This window comes from Echeneis naucrates, chromosome 8, assembly GCF_900963305.1.
Source record: "Echeneis naucrates chromosome 8, fEcheNa1.1, whole genome shotgun sequence".
NCBI lineage: Eukaryota > Metazoa > Chordata > Actinopteri > Carangiformes > Echeneidae > Echeneis > Echeneis naucrates.
In genome coordinates this window covers 10269377-10291638 of record NC_042518.1, presented here as the reverse complement: position 1 = coordinate 10291638, position 22262 = coordinate 10269377, and the positions used below count along the sequence as shown (strand labels likewise).

Genomic DNA, 22262 nt, shown 5'->3' with positions numbered 1-22262 from the left:
CAATAAATCTTCCAATTGTCTTGGCTTGTCTTTTTCTTATTCATAGATAAGCAATTCTGTTTTCAAACAGCATATGGAGACCAAACTAACAAATTGCCCCTCATAACATTGCTGCAACTATGTTCACTCCAAGTCCAGTGTCACGCATTTTTTCCATGTTGTGTTGTCATTGAAAGCATCTGTTATGTTAAATGTTACAAACAGGCTCTGGGCTCACTTGCCAATCTTGGGGGTCAAAAATAAACATGAACTTAGAATCAGGTTTAATGAAAAATACTGTTTTTATTTTTATACAGATTTTTTTTAGTTTCACACAGTTGTGGACTTTGTTGTAGCTTACCTATAGTTTCTCTCTTTGACTGACAGCTAAAGCAGTATTGTCTTTCACTATATATAATCAAATTACATCTGAAAAAGAAAAGCAGTGAATTCTCACCTCCAAAATGATGTCTTAATAATATTTACATACAGCATATCCTTAACAAGTAACCTACCTTGTGCTAAAAATAAAAACAATTTCATAGACTTCAGCTCTACACCAGATAGAGCCATGTAAAAACCACAATGACAATCTTAGGAATTTTAAATCAGTTGTTATCTCAGACGTTTGCTGACGCCTCAAATTTCATCTCCTATCGTTTCCCTTCACAAAAAAAATAAATAAATAAAAAAATACTATATTTATTTGACTACTGCTTCGTGCCACAATCCTTTCTCTCTCTCTTTCCCACCCCCTTTCCCTTTCCTTGGTCCTTCTCCTTCTCCCTTCCCCTTCCAGGATCCCCTTTACATTTTTGCCCTCCTTGAGCCGCCCCTTTCTGCAGTTGGGCTGTATGAACCTTCTCAATCAGAGAGAAACAGTCGTCATCTGGACTGATGGTCCTGGTCACGGGGTTCCCCTGTTCATGTGGATATGAGGCTACAGGATGTGCAGGGTTGGGAGATGGTGATCTTGAGCGGCCTTTTCTGGGAGTTGCGTGGCTTGGAGAGCAATGCCTTGACCTAACGTTTTCCTTTGGGACAAGGTTTAAGTTGAAGGCGAGGGGTCTGCCAGGTGCTGGGCTCAGAGGAATCACAAGGTTATCTCCTGGGGCTCCTAGAGTGAGAAAGACTTCTGGGAATGTGCACAGCTGATCAGGATTCTCACATCCCTTTGAAAGACAAAAGAGCCAAATATTGGTTTTATTAGGAAAACAACCTTTCACAAAGAATGTTTCAGGAAATCATTCTATATTCACACAAAGCTGTACAGCTGAACTGATACTGCAGTCTTGCCATCTGCACATACAAGACTATATCATACTTTACTATAAATTAGCATTACTATCCACTTTCATTTTGCACATTTCTGAATGCACTGCAGGATGACTTAAATATCAAGCACCCTTGTGATATTTAATATAACCAAAGTATAGTATACATTGCATTGTGTGTTGTTTTTATTTCATTCCTATTCTTATAGCTTTTGATGTTTATATTGTTGTTTTTTTTGTTTTTTTTATTTGTTGTTCAGCACCTGGCTCTATACACCTGCAATTCAGCAATATCGGCCTTTAATTTTTGGCTTCTGTAATATAACAATTTCATGCACAAGATCATTAAAGTGTGGCCATCCACCTAACTTACCTGCTGAGGTGTGAAACTCAAGGACACCCTCAATGTCATCTACAAAACAAAACCAAGTCATTGCTCAATGCTCAATGCGGTGTTTCAGTCACTAAAAGCCCCACCACCATTTTCACATTTCTAATAAAATCATTGTTATATTCGAGGTGAACAATTTACCTGAGCTGAGTTTAGATTCTTCTGATATTCTGTTTCAGGGGTAAATGAGGCAGACTTAGGCATAACTCTGGGGGAGCCAGATGGTGCATTAGTCATTAACCCCTTCCTTGGTGTTGTTGGCGTACTTTCAGCCACAGTGATTTTTGGTGGACAAGCCTTGCAGAAGACAATTTCAAAAACAAAAGTCAGTTGAGCTTTTAGGAATTAAACCACAAACAGTCAAATCTCAGCTTTCTGAATGTTCACTGCTGTTTATTAAGTATTTCTATGTTAACATATTTTTCATTTCTTCTATGTATCTATGAATGTTTTATTTTTGACCTTTAATGGGTCTATTTAATTGAACTATTCTATAGGAGGAACTTGTTTTATACATCTTGTTGTTTCGGTCAGGAGCTATGATTATGTTGTCACAAGAATGTGCGTATTGCATACTGGCCCAATCTACGTCAAGATCTGCATGTCACCTTTTATTCCACACAACCAGTCATTGAAATCACACTGTGTAACTTACCGGGGTTCCAGACTTGGCATTTTCTCTTTTTTCAGAGTTCCCACTTATCCCTGGCAGAGTAGGAAGTGAAACACGCTGATCGTCTAGCCGTCGTCCCTGACTGGAGGCAATGATGTTGAAGAATGTATCAGCTTCTGTGCCTGCAAAAAAAAAACAACAACAACAAGGGTTTGCATTTGTGACATTTTAGTGGCAGAGTACAAACATTTGAATTTTTGCTGCCCTATCTGGTTTTCTCACCTGTGGCTACATTGTTTAAAGCGCCTCGATTGTGGGTGGGTGTGGCAGGTGTACTTCTGCTCGGTTGTAATGAGCAGCGTTGCTCATCCATACGTCCACCTTGTGCATGGCTTATCATTTTGAAAAACTGTTCCTGCTCAGGTGAGGGCGCCTCCTGAGAAAGATTTAAGAAAGATAAGAAGTGGCACAATTCACAAACTATTTGGCCCAAAAAAAAAAAAAAAAAAAAATGCTGCTTTCAAAATAATAAAGACAAAACACTGAACAAAGCGCCTCGCTACACTTCACTGGTGCAATTTTTCATGCCTAGTTCGAAGGATACAAAATAAGAAAAGTATGTATGGTAAACTTTAAGCTGTGCTTTGGGCACCATGATGTCTCACCTGCTGCTGTTGGTAAGCTTTGTCACGGTTTAAAGAGGCAGACCTCCGGGGAGCTTTTTCAGATGTCTCTGAATTACAATTCTGTAAGGGGTTGGGTGCAGAACATCTCTGTTCGTCCATCCTAGACCCCTGTACGAGCAAAATCTTAACAGTCAAGTTGCAGCTGGATGCATCTTTAAACATAATCTACATCTGGAAATAAAATCCAGCCAGCTCTGTGAGGGACCAACCTGGACTTTGGAGACCATGTAACACAAGTAGCTTGCATCCATCTCTGACGCAGTTGATGTGGAGGTAGTACCACCATTCTGTATACCTGGCAATGAAGGAAGAGACACCCGCTGGTCATCAAGCCGCTGGCCTTGAGAATTGGCCAGCAAATTGAGGAACTTTTCAGAATCTGGACCTAAGAGGAGACATACAATCACAGAACAACACGAAACTATAACAAAGCTGTTATTGTAAAAACTTAAAAAAAAAAACAAAACTAAACATAAATTGAACCTTTGGGCAAAGCACCCTGGCTGGGCTTGTGCTTCGGTGTTGACTGGGGCGTAACATTTAAGACGCATCGCTGCTCATCCATTCGCCCACGCTGAGAATGACTCATTAAGTTGAAAAAAGCGTCCTCTTCGGCCTAGGTGTGTAAAAACAGTGCACAACATACTTGGGTCAGTAAAATGGTACAAAACCAAACTAATATTCAGATTCAACAACTTCAGGCTTTAGAGTTTTAAAAGGAGATCCTCGGGGTTTAAAAATGACGGTCGTGACTTCAGAATATACCTGTTTTTGAGCAGCTTTATCTTTACTTTTTGGCCGTTCTACGTCTGAGCTGGGGCTGAAAGAGGCTGAGCGTAGAGGACCTGAACTGGACGCAGCCTCTTTTGATGAAGAGCCTGGCGTTCGGATTTGAGGTAGTGAGCACCTTTGGTCGTCCATCCTGGAGCCCTGAAATGAATGAGGTCAGGATCTCTCAGGCTTTTTTTGGTCAGTGAGCACTTTTAGCACTAAAAGCTCTGACACCCTGCAGCAACGTGATAGAAAGAGAAACTGCAGAAAACTGTCTGAGCTTGAAGCATCATACATCTCAAGCACAAGTATTTATGACTGTTCTTGTAGCATCTCACAACTTATACTTGATTTGTTTAAAATACAGTTTTCACAGCTCTTTGTGCAACATTTGAGTCCGAGCCAGTACATTAACATTCATTAAGTGCCTTTAAAAATGCTAAATATTTTGTTCTTTGAAAAGTTAAGTACGGACCTGCACTTTTGAGACCATGTAACACAAATAGTTTGACTCTCCTCCTTCAGGAGATTTCTCAATTTCTTTATTTAATCCTGGTAGCGTGGGAAGAGAAACTCTCTGGTCATCGAGACGCTGACTCTGAGTGTTGGCCAAGAGATTGAATAACATTTCAGCATCTGCGCCTGGGAAGATGAAATACAGCAACTAGTGAAATTGTTGAGGTACTCATGAAAATGAAACTGCAATGTCTGAACCTAAAAATTGCAGCAAACTTCTTGAAGGGGCTGCAGGGAGACATGATGACTTTTAATTCACCTGCAGCAAGCTTTTTGTCTGCGCATTTTGGCGTGCAAGGAGCGCTCTTGGTAGGATCCAAGCAGCAGCGCTGGTCGTCCATGCGCCCACGCTGTCCATGGCTGAGCATATTCATGAACTCTTGTTGTTCGTCTTGTAATTCCATCTGTTGGACAAAAATTTCAATACACGGTGATGAACAATATTAGATAACATCAGCCAGCCAAAGACATAAGGGTACGGAAGAGACCTTTATGGAACTGGAGCCGTCACGCTGAGAGGGAACCTGTAATTGGTGGGCTGGTGTGAGAAGTTTCCTATTTCTATCTGGAGTGCTCTCGGTCACAGAGATCTGAGGTGCAGAGTCGTGATGGTTGCCCTTGGAAAACAAATCCAAATATGGATGGACTTCAGTCATTTATACATCACAGCATCTGTGCAGGGACTTGCATTCAGACCTGGTCCTGTACCTGGTCATTAAACGCTGACACCTTCAGGCCATCAAGTCGCTTGCTGTCTGATGACACCTCAAAATTTGAACCTGTGGGATTTAAGGATTAAACCATAATCAATCTATAAAAGGGCACATCTATTGTATATGGTATCTATGTGTCAGCTGTTCCAACCTGTGGATTTGACTGGAGCAGTTTTAACAGGACTCAAGGTGCAGCGCTGCTCATCCATTCGTCCTCGCTGTGAGAGACTCATTATGTTCACCATCTGCTCCTGTTCTGAAGATTCCTTTTGAACAATGAACATCATATTAACACACAATTGAAATCTTGGAAGGAGAATGATTCGTTGAAACTTTACATGTCACTGCAAACATTGAAAAGCTTATTGCGGGATGAATGTAATACAGGGCTCACCTCAAAATGTCATCACATTATCTACTAATTGGAATAAAATATGCACTATCCAGAGGCACAAACACAAAGAATATTTACTTTTATGAATCATTTTCTCAAGTTTAGATACGCTGTATTAAAGAAATATCTAGAAAGAGACAAAAAAAAAAAAAAAAGGAGGAAAGTTGTTATGCTACCAAAGACCCACCTCCAAAGTGTTGGAAGCCTGTGATGTGGGGTCCATATCAGCTGCTGCTGAGAAATGCACAAAAGAGGCAAAAGATCCCAAAATGACACCTCACTCAACCGTGACCAGCGCAGATGGTTACGCAAAAATACCCTTTGTTATCAACAGAGGATCCATTCAATACCACTTCTGCAGAAATACTGCATGCGCGATGGAAACGTTCCTGATGGTGCCAGTCCACACGTGTTCCGGATATGGCTTTGTAGAAGGCTTTTAAATAGAGCTAAGTCCCGAGTACTAACCCATTGCCATTAAGACTCCAGCCAGTGTCCCATTCTTAATATTACCATCTGTAATCCCAGATGAAAAGATAATCCTCAGCATGGAGAGGGATGATCTTTTTCACTGGTAGGTGTACATATCCATCTTTATGGCCCAACATTTTACATTTACATTTAAACCCTCCACACCGTTATTAAATGGTGCAAGGGGACATATGTCTGGGATGAATAAAAATGCCACTGTAATGAACTCAATAGGATATTCAGAAATTTTTACATTTACATTTTGATTTTAACTATGAAAAGTTACTGGAAAAAAAAAAAAATCAGATCAAAGCTTTAACATTTAGAATATTTAGGATTTAAAAAAAATGCACGTACTGATTAATTTAAATAAATGGTTTGAGGTCTGTTAAGGAAAACTCTGAAAATGGACATAAAAGATATATAATGAATTTAAGTATTTTCTCATAAAAGGCATGAATATTAGGAGACCATATTAACAGTGGCCAAATAAGACAGCAAAATCCAAAGAACTCCACCATGATTTCAAATAATCCAGAGTATAGACTCTTAGGTCCTGATTTAAGGACCACAAGTTTGGGCAGTTTTTTCTTTTTTAAACACATTTTTCACACATTCCTTTAGGTACAAAAAAAACTGTTTGCCCTATTCTTCTGGAAAGCTACTCATGGGACACAAATCCTAGTGCATCTTACGTTTCTTTTATTACTCATTTTTCACAACAAAGAAACAACCACCACACTTGCCCCCAGCAATATATTAAAGTACATGATAAATGTGATATAGACAGCAGTTGAGAAACATTTTAAATTTTAAAGAGGGGGGAAAAGGATATCACACACTTAATATTGTCAAATATATCAGAAATGGTTCTATTGACCTATGTACATCTACAGTTTACCTGTGGATTGTTGGCGTTAGATGATTCAGTTATGTGGAAATTGTGTAGTACAAAATAAGGCAAATCAGTTATATAACAAAAATAGGAATTTAAATGGGACTAATACCACAATCAACCTAAACAATATATTGTTACAATTAAATAATTTATCTCTTTTCAAATCATAGATGCCAACTCATAACATATAATAAAAATAAGTCTAAAACAAAGAATCACAAATTTTTCTGTCATTGCTACATCTAAAATTTCTCTTCTCTGTTTTACTTCTGATGTCAGAAATGCTGTGGCAGAAGACCAGCAACCAATCATCCCAAAAGAAAAACCAAACCATTATTCCAGTGTGCGCCTCCCTTGTCAGGGTCTAACTAACAATCAGGATTAGGAACCTGGTCCAGACTCTTCAGGTCATTCAGGAAGCTAGTTGGAGTCAGGATGTGAGATGACCCTGTCAAAGAAAAAAAATGATATTTATATCTCAAGCAAGCTTAAATGTTGCATTTCTGGAGGAAGAGCGGCCTTTCTGCAGTGATTACTCACCAATCAGCACTTCCCATTTCCCGTCACTGGTTCTTGTGACTTCATAAGCTGAGCGCATCTCTGAGTGTGATACCCCACCAATCACAAATATTATAAGCCGAGGGCCAGAGCGATACTCTGTGGGAGATTTGTTTTTGTGCCAATGTCCAAAGCGTGCACTGCTGTAAAAGAATAACAATAACAATAAGTCCTGTTTGTAAGCAGCCAGTTTCAGATTTTTTTGGAGACCCAACATTAATCATACTGAATAACATTAACTGCTACAATGCCCTGAAGTTCTTTTCTGTGGTCGATCATGATTAAATGAGTATGTGAACATCTCAAAGTAAGGAGCTCTTGTGGCAGAATGTCCTTAACAAAAGAAAGGAACAGCTTCTCTCCAGTCTGGCCACAAACAATCAGTTGTACTTTATTAACATTTGATTATCAATCTTTTCTTTCAACCTGGGTAGCAGCAAAACTAGTCACCGATTTCAAAAGAGGAGAGCACATCATTCCTATTTTAACATCTCTTCATTGGCTTCTGGTAATTTTAGAATTACATTTTTATGAATTATTTTACTGATGACTCTAAATTGCCCGTAGGTCTGAGTGTGAGTGGCCCTGTAATGGACTGGCGACCTGTCTGGGGTGTACCCCCCCTTGCCCAATGTGAGCTGGGATTGGCTGTGGCAGCCCCTGCGACCGGGGGGGGTAGAAGATGAATGAAAGGAATGTATCTGTTTATTTGATGATTCATCTTAAATTTATCTTTTGTTACTGAATTTTGAAAGATGCTATATAAATAAAGTGTCTTATTATGCCAACCAGTTTCAAAATGTTACAGAGGCCAAATTAACCGCCATTTCCAATTTTATATGGTTAGACCTATATAGTGGAGTTACCTTCTAGTGTTAATATTAATGAGTGCTCAGGTTTAATTCTGCACTTTGCTAAAAGGAAGGAGACAAGCATTGTGCATTATGCAGATTAAAAGTGAACCTAGGTCCATCAGTTTAGTTTGTATAATCATCATGGTGGGTATCCCTGTAGGATTATGGACTATTCAAAGCAAAACTGGCTTATGTTCACATCTTCACCTTAAACCCACTTTGTCAGAAGTAAGTGGAGCTCCAACTAAATTTCAGGGATAGAAGCTTTTATTTGTCAACAATAATCTGTCTGTTCACCCACTTAATATCTTTGTTCTGTCAAACTATCCTTGTGACATTAGAAAAATGTTTATTTCTAGTCATACTTAACAGATGTTCTTCTGTATATAACAATTTATTTATTTGAATGTCATGAAGTCTTATAAAGTGAACATGCATTATTCATAATTCCTTCTTTCTTTTTGACAGTACCCACCTGACTGCAGTCTGAGTTGTACTGATTGGAGCAGGATCAGAGATGAATGGCCATTGCTTTCTGTCCAGTTTGTCATCGATGGCATTCTGCAATGCAGACATGTCAGAAGCTGAGGCCAAACTAAGCAGGTACGGTACCACCACCACCACCACCACAACTAATAGTGCTTTAATACCTCCATGACATCTTTGATGATGGGTGTCCATCTAGAGAGCTGGTATGTGCTCTCTGTGCGCTCCTTCCTCTCTGGCAGTGTTTTCCCAGCATTGCGGCCCTGACAAACAGTGTGACTTGTGTAAAAAAAAAAATATATATATATATATACACAAAAGCAATACATTTACACAACAATTAAACTGTTGCCAAACTGCATTCAAGAAATTTACCCCAGCTATAATGTTACAACCCAGGTTCTGCAGGTTGGTAATGATGTTGCTGTCAGCTTGTATGTTTGCATGTTGGATGAGCTTGGCAAGGTTCTCCTCCGCAATGCCTACATGCAAAATCAGACTCCAATTAGGGCAGCACTTTATTCTCTGCTTTTCAGTCCAAAATACAGCTTCTTATCTTGTTAAGATTAGCCACAAATGCACACAAGTATGATTATGTGTACAAAGAGCTGTGATCAGGGCACACCTTTTTTCTTGTGGAATATGTATAGCAGTATGATGCGGATTTTGTCAAAGACCTCAATTTCTTTGTTGAGAAGCACAGGAACAATACTTTTCATCGCATCTTTTAGAGCTTCCCCCTCTGCATTTTCTCCCATTGCCAGGTCCTGTGAAAGACACCAAGAGTTAACCATTAACTTCCTCTTGAGTATGATTTGCCAGTCACAATTCAAGTCAGCTGACAGCAAACTCACAGGTCTTATGTTTTCAGGTTCTGTTTTCTACCACCTCTTGTTTTATGAACATGTTTTGTCTCCAAGAACAGCAATTTCTTAACAACTGAACTTTGTAAAAAGGTTAATAATGGTATTGCATTCACCTGATTTTCATTTCAAAATATTTGTCACTGAACAAAAAAAAAAAAAAAGTACCTTTTTATTTTATTTTCCATTAACTACGTGTAAAATAGTGGCAAATAGTGCAACTTACATCTAGCTTTGGGATTTCCCTTAATGCAATCCCTGTGTGACCTTCTTTAAAACTCTTGCCATGCTTTGTAATAAATTTGGACAAAGCCTTTAGAGGCCAATCAACAACAATATATTTAGTGGTCAAATGAATCCTACAGAGTGACTAGTGAAGAGCCCTCGAAATACAGTACATAAATTAGTTTGGAAAGCTCCACTCATACATTTATATTGGGTTGCCCAAACAATGTAGAACACTTTCACAAATGAAAACTGACAGAGCTTGTGTTGTTTGGATCCCACTGTTTATCTTAGAGCCAAAATATGGCCACTGGATTAAAGAGGCAGCTTTCAGACATGCTGACAATCCATTAGTGCAGCCAAGTGATTCACTCATACAAAAGAGCCCCATTAACACGTGCATTTCATAATGAACAACAATGCATAACTTATAATTTCCTGTGTGCATGTAGCGCAACAAATCCAGGTCAAAATGTGGCAGAATACATACCCGCGGGAAGACTAACCATGTGTGGCATATACAAACAAGACACTGGAGTTTGACACTGTTCTGAGCTGTGGCTTTATCCCTGGCTCACGCTGATGGTAGGATTTCTACATTACCCGGTAGTAAATGTATGTGTTATTAAAAGTCTTTACACTCAGTAATGGTGCAACAGCTTCTTCATTATCTGTAGATATAGGGATGTTGATGTCCGGTCCCAAGCTTCTTATGCAATATTACGATTATGACGCTCCATTAAATATTTCCAGGCCATGCCAGAGGCATTTGAGCATACCACAGAGGAGGTATAAATTAAGACGGTATCACAGCGAGGTCACTAATTCCATTTCAGACATTCTCTCAAAGACACTTGCTGTCAGTGACTAACGCAGTGGGGGATTTTAGCTGATCCCTCGCGATATAAAAAAACTGCAGACTGACAGGATGTTTTGGCAACAATGCGTGAGCAGACAAAGTCCAAGAATATAATGTTTACTGGCCATGAGAACCTTTCTCTCTAGGAATCAAGAAGATTATCATGTTTTAATGGCAAATGCTTTTGTTTTATAAGGTGTGTCCCTTTAGTTCTGTGGCAAATGGTTAATTTGTTAATGAAACATGATGAATCTCTACTGCAAAAGACACAAGATGACTCACCTGTTCCACTTCACAAAGCTTATCAAGAGAAGCCTTAAATTTCTTCATACAAGCTTCAGCCAGGTGTAAGTGAGTGGAGTACTGTGAAGAAATTACATAAATACTGTTTACTGTTATTTACAAATAATGGTTACAAAAGCTTAATATTATACAGAAAACCTATAAATACCCTTTCAAAGCTACATGAACAACTGGCAACTCTAAAAGGAGATGCGTTTAAAAAAAAAAAAGAAAAAAAAAAAGATTTTGCTCTAGAGTACTCCTTAATAACAATTATCATAAGATAATATTAAAGCTGAAAAGTTGGCTTTTCTTGATCCTACTCACCATGCTCAGCTCTTTCTGATACTGAGGCATCTTCTTTAATATTTGAGAGAGATCTTTTATGTTGGCCTGAAATGCAAATAAATAAATGGATAAATAGATAAATCTTACATTGAAGATTCACATAATGTTATACAACCAACATCTATAATAAATGAGGCAAAATGAGCACTGCACATAAACACTCACATTGTCCGTGCACATTCTCTTGCTTTCACAAAAGGATCGAAGAAGATCTGTCACTTTCCTGCAACAGCGAGTTTGGAAAATGATTAATTACCTCATGCACAACCTCACTGGACCAGTTACAGTAATATTAACAGCAAATCTAAGTGTAATCTATTTTGATATTTGATAAAACAGTACTTCAAGTGATCAAAACTGACCTCATTAGATTAATACATCCTTATCTTTATAACAAATAATGCTAGGTTAAAGGCAAAAGGCAGCCGAGCATTTAAAGAATTCTTTCATGCTGGGGAATATGATTTTAAAACTTAATCTACAACAAACCAAGAATTAAATTCACTGGCGAAGCACACAAAATATCTTCTAACTTGGAGAAAACAGTTTTTTTTTTTCAGCTTTTAACATTATCGGAAGTGAAAGCAATGACCACAATGTGTTGAGAATGACAACAGGGAAACCAAATTAAAGCAGAAATGTGACAGATGTACTTATTGCATCGTGAGAGACTTACTTGGTGACGTCTGCGATGTGCATATGTCTGAGCTGTACCCAGAGCTCATCGTCTTCATCCAATAACACTTCTCTCTCTTTGGCATTCCCAATGCCTGTTGTCTGATAACTAGCATAAAAAAGAGCAAGTACATATATCATGAATGACTGTGGAGAACTGGGATAACACCCTAACCTGACCAAAAAAAAAAAAAAAAATGAACAGCATCCAAAATATGGTATAATAAGATGTTTACTCACGTATAGATGTCCTGTTTGATATCTAGTAAGTCGTAGGCCATTGCCTGGAAGGTCAACTCATGCAGAATAGGTGAGATAGGATCAAACCCACGATCAACAATGAGTAGCTGCGATCGTGCCTTATCTGCACCCTATGACCAATGAACATAAGGGATATCATCTAATATTACTTGAAGATCAGATTTGTATCACAGATGTTTAATAAATGACAATTTAAGCTACAGTACACATGAAGTACAAGGCTGATTATTACATTTTTGAAAATTTGTCACGTAGTTAAAGTCTTTTCAGCTTTAATCTGCCCTAATTCAGTATCACTGTCTGACGCAGCATGACGTAGCAATTTTAAAGATAGCAAAAAAAATATACAGAGTATTCTTAGAGAGAGGTAAATATTAATGCAGCATAGATGTGTGGAAGCAAAAAGAGATCAGTAATACATGCCTGTTGAGACTCATATCAGGAGCAAGGAAATTTCAGCTGAGAAAGACAGAAGAGAAGAATGGAAAAGAGAAAGACCCAGCGAAGCATGAGAAAAATAATCAATAGGAAGTAAAACCCAGAAACCACTAAGACGTCAACAATGTGTGAAGGTTGAAAGCAGCAGAATCTCAAATGATGTCTAGTTTTGTATATAGTTGGATCAAAGAAAAAAAATCAGTTTAAGAATTCAACTCATAATTTCTTGACTTTGAGTTGTATATAATCAGCGCACAAAAAGGGATAAGGATAAATTGTTGTAGTTAATGAATTCACACCTCTCCCATGCTTGGGTTGTCAGCTTTGTGAGCAATGAGGCGTTGGTGAACCTCCTCTGCCAGTCTAGCATTCTCCTCTGGTCCCCTGAGATACAGAGAAGCAAAGAATCAGCAAATATATTCAGTAACAGACTAAATATGCTGTGCATAAGGCTTCCATACTTGCGATAACGGATTGCAGGGTACTCCTTCAGTGTGTCACACAGAGTTGCAATCTGCTCTGCCAGATTTTCCATCATTTTGTCTTTGTTTTCATTTGGCTTTGAGCTATAGAAAGAGTACAAGGAGGTCGGGTCATCCAAGGAAAATACCTGCAGGGGTGAGAGGAATTGATGTGTTCAAAAGTCATTCTATAACATTAACAATGGATGGGAAAAGCTAAAGTGCGCCGATGTCAATGAATGCACAATCATCTCTACCTGGGACTCATATGGCAGAAAAGCAACGTTGATCTCTTTTAAAGTCTTGACAACCTTAGAAACTCTGGATCTCCCAATTTCAGCAAAGAGGCCATCTGGACAGGCTGGGGGAAAAATATATTGGAACTCTTTTGCACAGTACACTTGCAAATGATTTATAAACCTTTAAATAGATTTCAACGCTGTAATTAATGATAAAAATAAGCAAAACTCCAGGATACAGACACACAAAGCTAAACTTACTGTCGGTGAAGAAAATGTGTACTGCTTTGTAGGTGAAAGCAGCATCTTTGAAGTCGTTAATGAGAGCACGAATGGACTGCAAACAAAAAAACATTTTTGTTTTAATGATTAATAAATATGTTAGTGTGTGTATGTGTGACATTATAAAAGGAATTCTAAGCAGAAGGGAAAAATCTAACCTTCTCAACAGGTGAAATCAAATAAATGGCCTCCAAACTTGAAATGGGTTCTCTGCGTTTGTTGATGTCTTCCACAACTGAAAAGCATAAAAGACAGAAGAGTACAATGCTTATATCTAAACAATCTGACATTGCTAAAAATCACTATTATTATATGAAGGGAAACAATATTATTAATGCTGGCATTTATTTTTCACAAATCATTTATTTTTTATAAATTCAGTGAGTGTACATTTTCAACTTGGGAAACATTGCTTCTTTCCAGGTGTAGTATGGGAAGAGGATGAGCATTATGTAAATAGCCAGGGCAACGCATGTCACATTAACTCTCTGCCCAAACTGCCCTGTGAATGGCAGCAAAACAAATGTGTATCTGTTAATTGTTTTAAGCTTGATCTTTCATGTGTGTATCTAATCCATATGACGTAGGCCCATTAACAATCTGCATACTTACTGGTCACTCCCTCTGCCAAAATATCAGACATCTTGCAGCAAGAGGACAAAATTCTCATGCTGATGTGGTCCACAATAAGAACCTAAAGGAGATAAATAATAAGAGTTAAATTCAGAATAACAAAATCAGGGGGTTTCTTAACTTTCACTGGGAAACTGTTACCTTCCATTCTCCTTCCTTCTTCACACTCTTTATGACCCCATTGAGGATTTCTATGGATGTGAAGACAGATTTATAAATATTACAGTGCTATGAATATCTTTGAAACATTTCAAATTGCAAAGACATGTCTGGTAAAACAGATAACACGCACTGTACACTATACACTGACTGGCAATGTACCACTTACACAATTCAGAAATAATATTACATACAAACAACATAATATGTAATTACAGCTAAGGTTCACAAAACTCTAAATACAAACAATACAAGACCCTCAGAATAACAGATCTCTTGCAGGTGGACTATATTAACCAAAATGCCCTGGAATCAAACATTAACTATCAAGGGTAGAAGAGCAAAGGTGTTGTTTTACACAACAAAATTCATTATATTTTAATGCAGCCATTGTGTTGGCCATCATCACTACATGAGGAAGACACCGCCTCTGTTTCTCTTAGGAAAACACTGAAACTACATCATAAATCCTCAAACTCTTGTCTGTCCGTGTTTTAACAATGCACAAAAGGAGTGTGGAAAGAGACAAAAACAAGGAACTACATAAATGCAATTTGTTCTTCACTCAACTTCCTTCTTAAAACTCACCAAAAAAGAATGATGTAAGTTAAGGTCATTCATAATCATCGTCATATTAATTTGTGTTTAAGCTGGGGAGACAGATATTTGTTTCTGGGTTAAGACTATTAAAATGGGAAGGCAGAATTTATCATCTAAAAATCAGAAAAACGTTTGTCAGAAACGTTTTAGGTAGGTTTAAAATAAATTCTACAGATCTTAATAGGAAGGTGAATTATTTAATGTTTTTTTTCCATAAGAGATACAGACTCCAGTGGAAAATTCATCACACATTGATGCATCTTGTACTCTCTGGAAAAGATGACCACCAGTATCATTTTCCCTTTCTTAATCTTTCTTAATCTAGCTGACGTATTTGTGATGCTAAAGTTTCAATTTACCAAAACATTTGCAAAAAGGTGAGCTAAGGCAGTATGATTTATTTGTAAAAGAAGGGTGCCTTGTCTTATTACTGTTATAACTTGTTATTATAACAGTACTGCTCTCAGTTTATTTGCAAAGACCACAAATATTATTTTTGGAGGTGTCCACTAAAGTTATATCACACTCCCAGGCATTAACTCGAGTGTAACAACGAACCACAACATTTTTTAGCCACAGATTAAGCAAAATAAGACTCAGCATATCCGGCCTACAAATGCACAGAATATATATCAAAATCATACGGTTTATTCCTCACAACGTAGAATTCATTAGGCACAAAAGTGTCAAGTTCATGCTGGCCTTATCTCCAGCATGACCAGTACATACTTTCTTTTTTAAGGGAGGGTGTGTACACAAACAACACTTACAGTGACATCTCCTGACACTACCAAAGACTGGACCAAGGTAACTGTGTTTCAATTCTAAAATTAACACGCCATGACAAATACATGAATCATGTTTAACAGAGATTTGTCACACAAAATGTATTAATCATTATTACGCCGGACACCTCTTTAAAATGTCTTTTAAAGCCTCACTGTTTGCGTGACGTTTAGATTTAGTGTTTATTTACAATACAATGATAAATATTAAAACTGTCAGGTACACTCACGATGCTACGTAGGAGAAGTTGTGAGTCTGTGGATGTTTTAATAGTTTATTTCTTTCAGCCGGTTCAGGCTGATTTAATCCAAGTTACGGAACTTCCTGCTGGGCTAGCTAACTAGCATTAGCATCATACTTGGGACAGCCGCAATTACACCTGCTACCGACGACGATGTTTATTTTTGCCCTTTTTCCGGCAGCCTAACGTCGCAAAAACAAGCCTCCATTCCCCCTCAGAAAGTTGTGATGCCAACACGAGAAAACAATGAAAAAACAACACCAAGTGTGTGTATTTCCGTAATGTTAGGAGTGGACTGACAGTCGGACCGGAGCAGGAAGAAGCCTTCATTGGACCGACAGTCCCCAAACATTTAATGTCACATGCACGTATATTGTGAAGACACCACGGCTCCATTTTAAATATTTTACAAGTGCGTTGTAGTTGTAACAAACTTATAAAAGCAGACAGCTCACGACAAATGTGCCACTTACTTTCTCCGACTACCGCTTTCAGCCCACCCGGTGCCATCTTGACATCAGTCTGAATACTGGTCGGTCACTTCCTTATCAGAGCCTGTTGTGTGTGTGTGTGTGTGTGTGTGTGTGTATGTGTGTATGTGTGTGTGTGTGTGTGTGTGTGTGTGTGTGTGTGTGTTGTGTGGCAAACAACAGTGTAATGTTGCCTCCTACCGTCTGATACTGCTGCCTGCAACAACATGTCGAACGCACAATCGGTGGTTGTGGGAAATTGCTTATCTGCTTTAATTTAAGATTAACAAAGGTTTCTGGCGTTATTAAAAAATGAACTTGTCACATCATATCAACGGAAGTGATATGAGCAGGACCTACAGATTAAATGAGAAGTAAATAATTTTGAGACACTTATGTCTACTCAAGAATACTTTTTGTCTTTCTATTTTTGCATGTGTATGCCAGTCATTTCTTTCCACTCATTTTACCCGTTTTGTGTGTCTTAAGTTTTTGTTTATAGTCATGGTACTCATTCTCTGTCTGCTTTGGACTATTTTGTGATAAGTCATAATTGTACTGTGCCTCTTTGTGTCACTGTAACAAGACACAAAATTACTTGATTTACAGTACAGGCCAAAGGTTTGGACACACTTTCCTATTCATTTGAATGATAAGGTGTGACCAAACTTTTGGCTTGTACTGTACTTTTCAGTCAAATTTCATTTTATACAGAGGTTCTGCAAAGAGACTTCCTGATCTCTTGGATTTTGGATCATTAAATGGCCTTCAACACATTACAGGAGTAGTAATAGTCTGTTGCATCATAAAAATATAATTAAACCATATTTTGAATCTGACTTTCAATTGAGTGACAACTATAAAAAGAAAGACACAGCTGCAAAGGAACTACCCCCTCTCTTTTGCCAGTACCTCAGAAGACAAACTGTGAGACATCCAGCTGGCTATCGTTCATTGCTAACTACATTTGAGGGTATCGTTTAATGGGCTTTGAGAGCACCATGTCATCACATCATTATGGCTGATAAGTTCAGCAATTTGTTAAGCATGATTGTTGTTAGGACAGATCCAAGACTAAAGATTGTTTGGACAAGCCAAGGACAATCTTTCCCTTTGAGATCACATTTAACTGTGGTAGTATGAAAAAGCTCATGCCATATTCAAAATGACTTATGAGCTGTAAATCTGGAGCATGTGAGAACGCTAAGCGTAGCGTTTTTATTTCTATCAACAATTTTTATTACTTTTACTTTTTTTATTACGCTAATATGAAACTCAAATAAAGGAAGGCACAGGCTCACTGATATAGTACCAGCCTTGCACTGAATTTATTTTAGGTAGTACAGTAAGTTGAAAAATAGCCCTTAATGGTATGATAGTGTTCCAAGAATTAATTGAGTTATGGTATTTGATACTCAGTGGAAGTAGGTTGAATATTTTTCAACAAAAACTTTATCTGTGGGGCACCAACCCTCACAGGTGCCAAGTATGACAACCATCCATTTAGAAAATGGCGGTTGTGGTTGTTGTGACTCTTGCTTGATACTATATCTGGATATTAGTTGCATCATAGCGTGGGGATGCTTATCTGCAGCAGGAACTGTAAGGCTTCTAAGGTAGATGCTATCATAAAAGCAGCCAAATGCAAATATGCAAGAGACAAAAATCTGTGTTAAAGTTAACTGTGAATTATATGAACTTTTATTTTCCAATAAACTACCCTCTGTTTAAACACAGCCTCAAGGCACTAATTACCACGGGTGCCTCTATAAAAATATAATTAAAGAAGCTGAATAGTTATGCAACCAGTCTATATACCTTTTATGTGCGTGAATAATTCAGACATTTTATGTTGTTGGTAATAAAATATTAGTCCCAGGTGTTCAATATCAAAATACTTAATTAAATTCACTTTGAGACAATGTTATGAAACTCAATACACAAAAAAGGGTTTAATAATTAATGTTATTAATAATAACAATAATAACCCACAAACTTAATCATGATAACATTACATTATAGTAACATTAATCAAAGTGGATAAACAATTTAAATTACATTTATTTTATGACAGAATTAGAGCATCTCAATGTATCAGTCATTTAAACACAAGTGGAGAGTTCTGGCATTCACACATCAAAACTCAAATATAATATTATGCTTTTTAGGGATATTTAATCCAAGGAAAAAAAAAAAAAAAAATCACCCAGCACACCTTTGATGTGCGTCAACTTGGTAGACTTCCAGTGTGAAGTGGTCCCACTTCATTCCCTCCTGGATAACCCTCCATGTGCTTCTTCAACATATAATCCTCAATTCTCAGACTGAACAATAGTATCTTTCAATATCCGCTGCTCCTTACGAACACGCATTCGCTCTTTAAAGTCTTCCAGCTCCTTCCTCTGAAAGAAAATGTACCATGGTTAAGTACATCCTCAGCAGATCAAATAGACATCACTGCAAACATTGTTCAAGATGATTAGGTTTTATAAAATGCCAAAGAAACATGAAGACAGATAAATTACTCGAAATAGAAACAATGCTTTGGGGTTTAGGTATAGTCATTATGAAAAGACATGACTGTAAGCCAATTTAAAAACAAAGGAAACAAGCACTAACTTCAAAGATATATGATATTTGATTTGAAATATTACAATAAAGTGATCCGACAAACTATATTTGGTTTTACTGTGCAATGGATGTAATTGTGTGGAGTGATAAAATGAGAAAACTCTGCACTATATGACATTTAATTCAAAAAAGAAGGGGATGCACACGTATAGGTGAGCTCTGAGGGTGCAGTAACTACCACAAACACTATCCTAAATCGACAGTGTGAATATCATAAACAGCTAAGCTCTGTGTAAACACTTACAGTCTCTGCTTCGTTAGGCGGAAAGATCTCCCTCTGTATGCCATAAGATTGAAGAGAGAGACACGTGTGATTACAAAAACACACCAAGGTCGAGTGAGTGGACTGATATATGTATACACGTTTGATCAATGCTAAAACAGCATTACTGACCTTTCTCTTTACTACGTATTCTTCAAAGTACTCTGCTTGATTAGAGACCCAGAACATTGCCACGGGAAATGATAGATACAGCATCATCTGTGCAAAATGAAAACAAATAAATTACCCGGTGAGTTAGTGTGGAGAAACTGTAAGTTAGCTTCGTGATCATGAATAGCTAGATCGAAACACAAATTGTAAACTGGTTCGCACACTTATACACCTTGAAGTCAATATATATCAACTATTACCAGCCATTGTTTACCATTTGTTTGACACCTACCCTGAACACCTCTATTTTAACCCCCATTTTGACTCCAGCTCCTGGCCAAGTACAAAGGAAGAGTAGCCTAAACCTCGACCATTATCCAAGAGCTTCGCACACTACTTCCGGGTTTCTAGACAAACCAATCATGTTAAAGCTACGACGCAAGCGCAAGGGCTGTTCTGGGCAATGTTCGTTCGAACCGCGAACATATTTGTCTATTTTAAACAAATCTATTTATCATACACTTCTTCGTCTCTTGTCAACAAACACATAAAACTCAAAATCGGAGAATCGCAGCTGAGTTTCGATTTAATATAAATATTGGCAATAGTGGCTGTCCACTGAGGGGCGCCGCAAACCACAGATTTTTAGCATTTTTCTGTGCACAGTAAGATTGGATTAAAAAAAAAAACACTACCTGAAAAAAGCTTTTTTGTGTGATCACTGTTGGGTGACAATTTGGGTCAATGTGTCACATTTTAGGTAAAATTTCATTAATACAGTCCAGTGTCACAAATGTCGATTTTACGATTTCTGCAGCATGACAACACTTCTAGTCCACATACCTTTAAATAGGTCACCAAGCGTGATTCCCAAACAGCATTTTTAAATTGAAAAATGGAAGGAACCTGAGAAAGAGCATGGGAGGATTGATCGCTCTTTCGGGGAGAACATACATGTAACAGATATAATGTATACACAATAGTAAGGATCAATATATATTATAAAAGAATGAAATGTGACACTAAATGTAACACAATGCCATAATCGAGGACCTCGAAGTTCCAAGTGTCGCCAACTGTGGACGTGAGCCACATGACCGCCTTTCCTACATGAAGACATGGAAAGGTGGACTGATCACATACTTTCCACGCCTGGGAGGAGGAAACAACTATACACAAACACAAATACACAAGATAGGTCAGCTACATACACTTATAAGCTTGGAATGGCAATGGGACCCCACAGTGGACAATAATACCTCTCGGGAACAACTATGGTACTTGTTCATATCGGGATTGAACTAATTGATTAATATAGTTGTTTTTTCACGTTATTATTTGTTACTATTATTAGTATTAATTCCTGGACTCAGCATTTTAACTTTCACATATATCGATTTATGGTTTCTGGTTCACCCACGTCTTGTCTAATTTGCTCAATATGTATGGCTCCTTGTCCCAGTGAACCCTGCACGGATAAAATATCTGCTCTCTGTTGCCGGTAAAGTTGCGGCCCGAGTGACGCGCTCTTTGCGTCCTCAACGAAAGACCTACGCGTGACGTAATCGACAACGAGAGGTGTTCAGGATCCTCGGAGAGAAAGATCCCGCGCGCCCTGGCAACCTGATATACCCAGGTAAACGCCGTTGTTTCAAACATTATTCTGCCTGTCATGTCGTCTCGGCAAACCGAATGAGTATACAGCAATAAACACTGTAACAATGGCGTGAAGGCGAAAGAGAAAGCGCTGATGTCCGGCGCACACTGAGACCATTCACTTGCACGGCGGCCTGTTCTGGCTAGCTAGCTAGCTCGCTCGCTAGCTACAGCTAGTTGGCAGTTGTCTATCAAAAGACACAATAACTGTACCCACATTGAGTGTCTGTCTGACATCCCTTGTCTATCTCACCCACGGTTGTTCGCCATTATTCTGTAAGTAGCCCAACAAATGCCGCTGCGACCACCGCGTTGGGCATCCATTGCTAAGTCTTTGCTCGCCGACTGTCTTGTGTTGTGGGAGACGGTGACGCCGTCACGGTGATGATGGCGCACACTCAGACCGAGGCTATTTTCTGAGAATGCAGTCAGCAGAGCAGATAATAAAAAGACTAGATTTGTGTACGCGCTCCGAAGCGTTCTGCCATGATTTTGGAAAAGACAATACCTACACCCCGAAGTGCGCTCAGTTCCGCTGTGCTCTGCGCGGACGTCCATTACGAAACCCAAGCAATAATCTATGCCCTGTGGCCTAACGCTAGGATCTCTGCTGCTCGACGATGGTCGTTCGCCGGCGGTCATTACTCTGCAGTTAGTCTTTCTTTTTTTTTATCCGCCGCATCTGGTAATGATCCCCATCTCAGGCAGATGTGTTCGGCTCTGTATTGTTTGTGTGACTAATATGGCTGGGTGTTACAGACACAAAGCAGTGGCATTCAGCCGACTGGTGTGTTCAGATTACTCATGCAGAGGCCCCGTTACTTAGCACACTGCCCCTGCAGTGTTTCTAATGAGAGAAATCTTCAATTTTACAAGCGTGAAACTTTTTTTTTTCCCCCCCAAATGAAAATGTTGTATGTAGTAGTTGAAACCTAATTGTGTATCAACGTGTACCTTAGCTGATGACAAACACTGGCTTACCTGCAATCACATGCTTGTTTGGGTAGACATGATTACATACAAGTGGTACACTAACATTTCTTGTGTACTTGTGACTTTTCTTTGGCATCTCCCCTAAACAATATTTAGTATTTTAACTGGACTCATATATAGTAATTTTATAGTAGTTTAATTAAAGCCGTAGGTCAGTTGTGTGATTAACAGTGGTCAGTGGTT

The 22262-nt window shown here is 38.4% G+C and overlaps 2 protein-coding genes across 3 annotated transcripts; both read right to left on the bottom strand.

Annotated features, from left to right (window-relative positions):
* Nucleotides 1-6487: 6487 nt before the first annotated feature.
* On the bottom strand, nucleotides 6488-16507 carry stxbp2 (syntaxin binding protein 2). Of its 2 annotated transcripts, none has more exons than XM_029508661.1 (19): nucleotides 16430-16507; nucleotides 14312-14361; nucleotides 14150-14231; nucleotides 13696-13772; nucleotides 13517-13592; nucleotides 13274-13377; nucleotides 13017-13165; nucleotides 12855-12939; nucleotides 12097-12227; nucleotides 11858-11965; nucleotides 11347-11404; nucleotides 11161-11226; nucleotides 10834-10914; nucleotides 9230-9371; nucleotides 8980-9086; nucleotides 8769-8867; nucleotides 8594-8679; nucleotides 7247-7407; nucleotides 6488-7154 (listed from the first exon to the last, which is right to left on the bottom strand). In XM_029508661.1, exons 1-19 carry the CDS (start codon nucleotides 16464-16466, stop codon nucleotides 7075-7077), a joined length of 1779 nt encoding a protein of 592 aa, XP_029364521.1. In that variant the 5' UTR covers nucleotides 16467-16507; the 3' UTR covers nucleotides 6488-7074. The 2 variants fall into 2 exon arrangements, with proteins under 2 accessions (XP_029364521.1, XP_029364522.1); XM_029508662.1 differs by having other exon boundaries at nucleotides 7247-7404; nucleotides 16430-16466.
* A 1500-nt stretch (nucleotides 16508-18007) lies between these two features.
* On the bottom strand, nucleotides 18008-19850 carry pet100 (PET100 cytochrome c oxidase chaperone). Its single transcript, XM_029508717.1, has 4 exons — nucleotides 19723-19850; nucleotides 19452-19538; nucleotides 19302-19334; nucleotides 18008-18828 (listed from the first exon to the last, which is right to left on the bottom strand). The coding sequence occupies exons 1-4, from the start codon at nucleotides 19747-19749 to the stop codon at nucleotides 18739-18741; spliced, it is 237 nt and encodes a 78-aa protein (XP_029364577.1). The 5' UTR covers nucleotides 19750-19850; the 3' UTR covers nucleotides 18008-18738.
* Between the last annotated feature and the right edge of the window lie 2412 nt (nucleotides 19851-22262).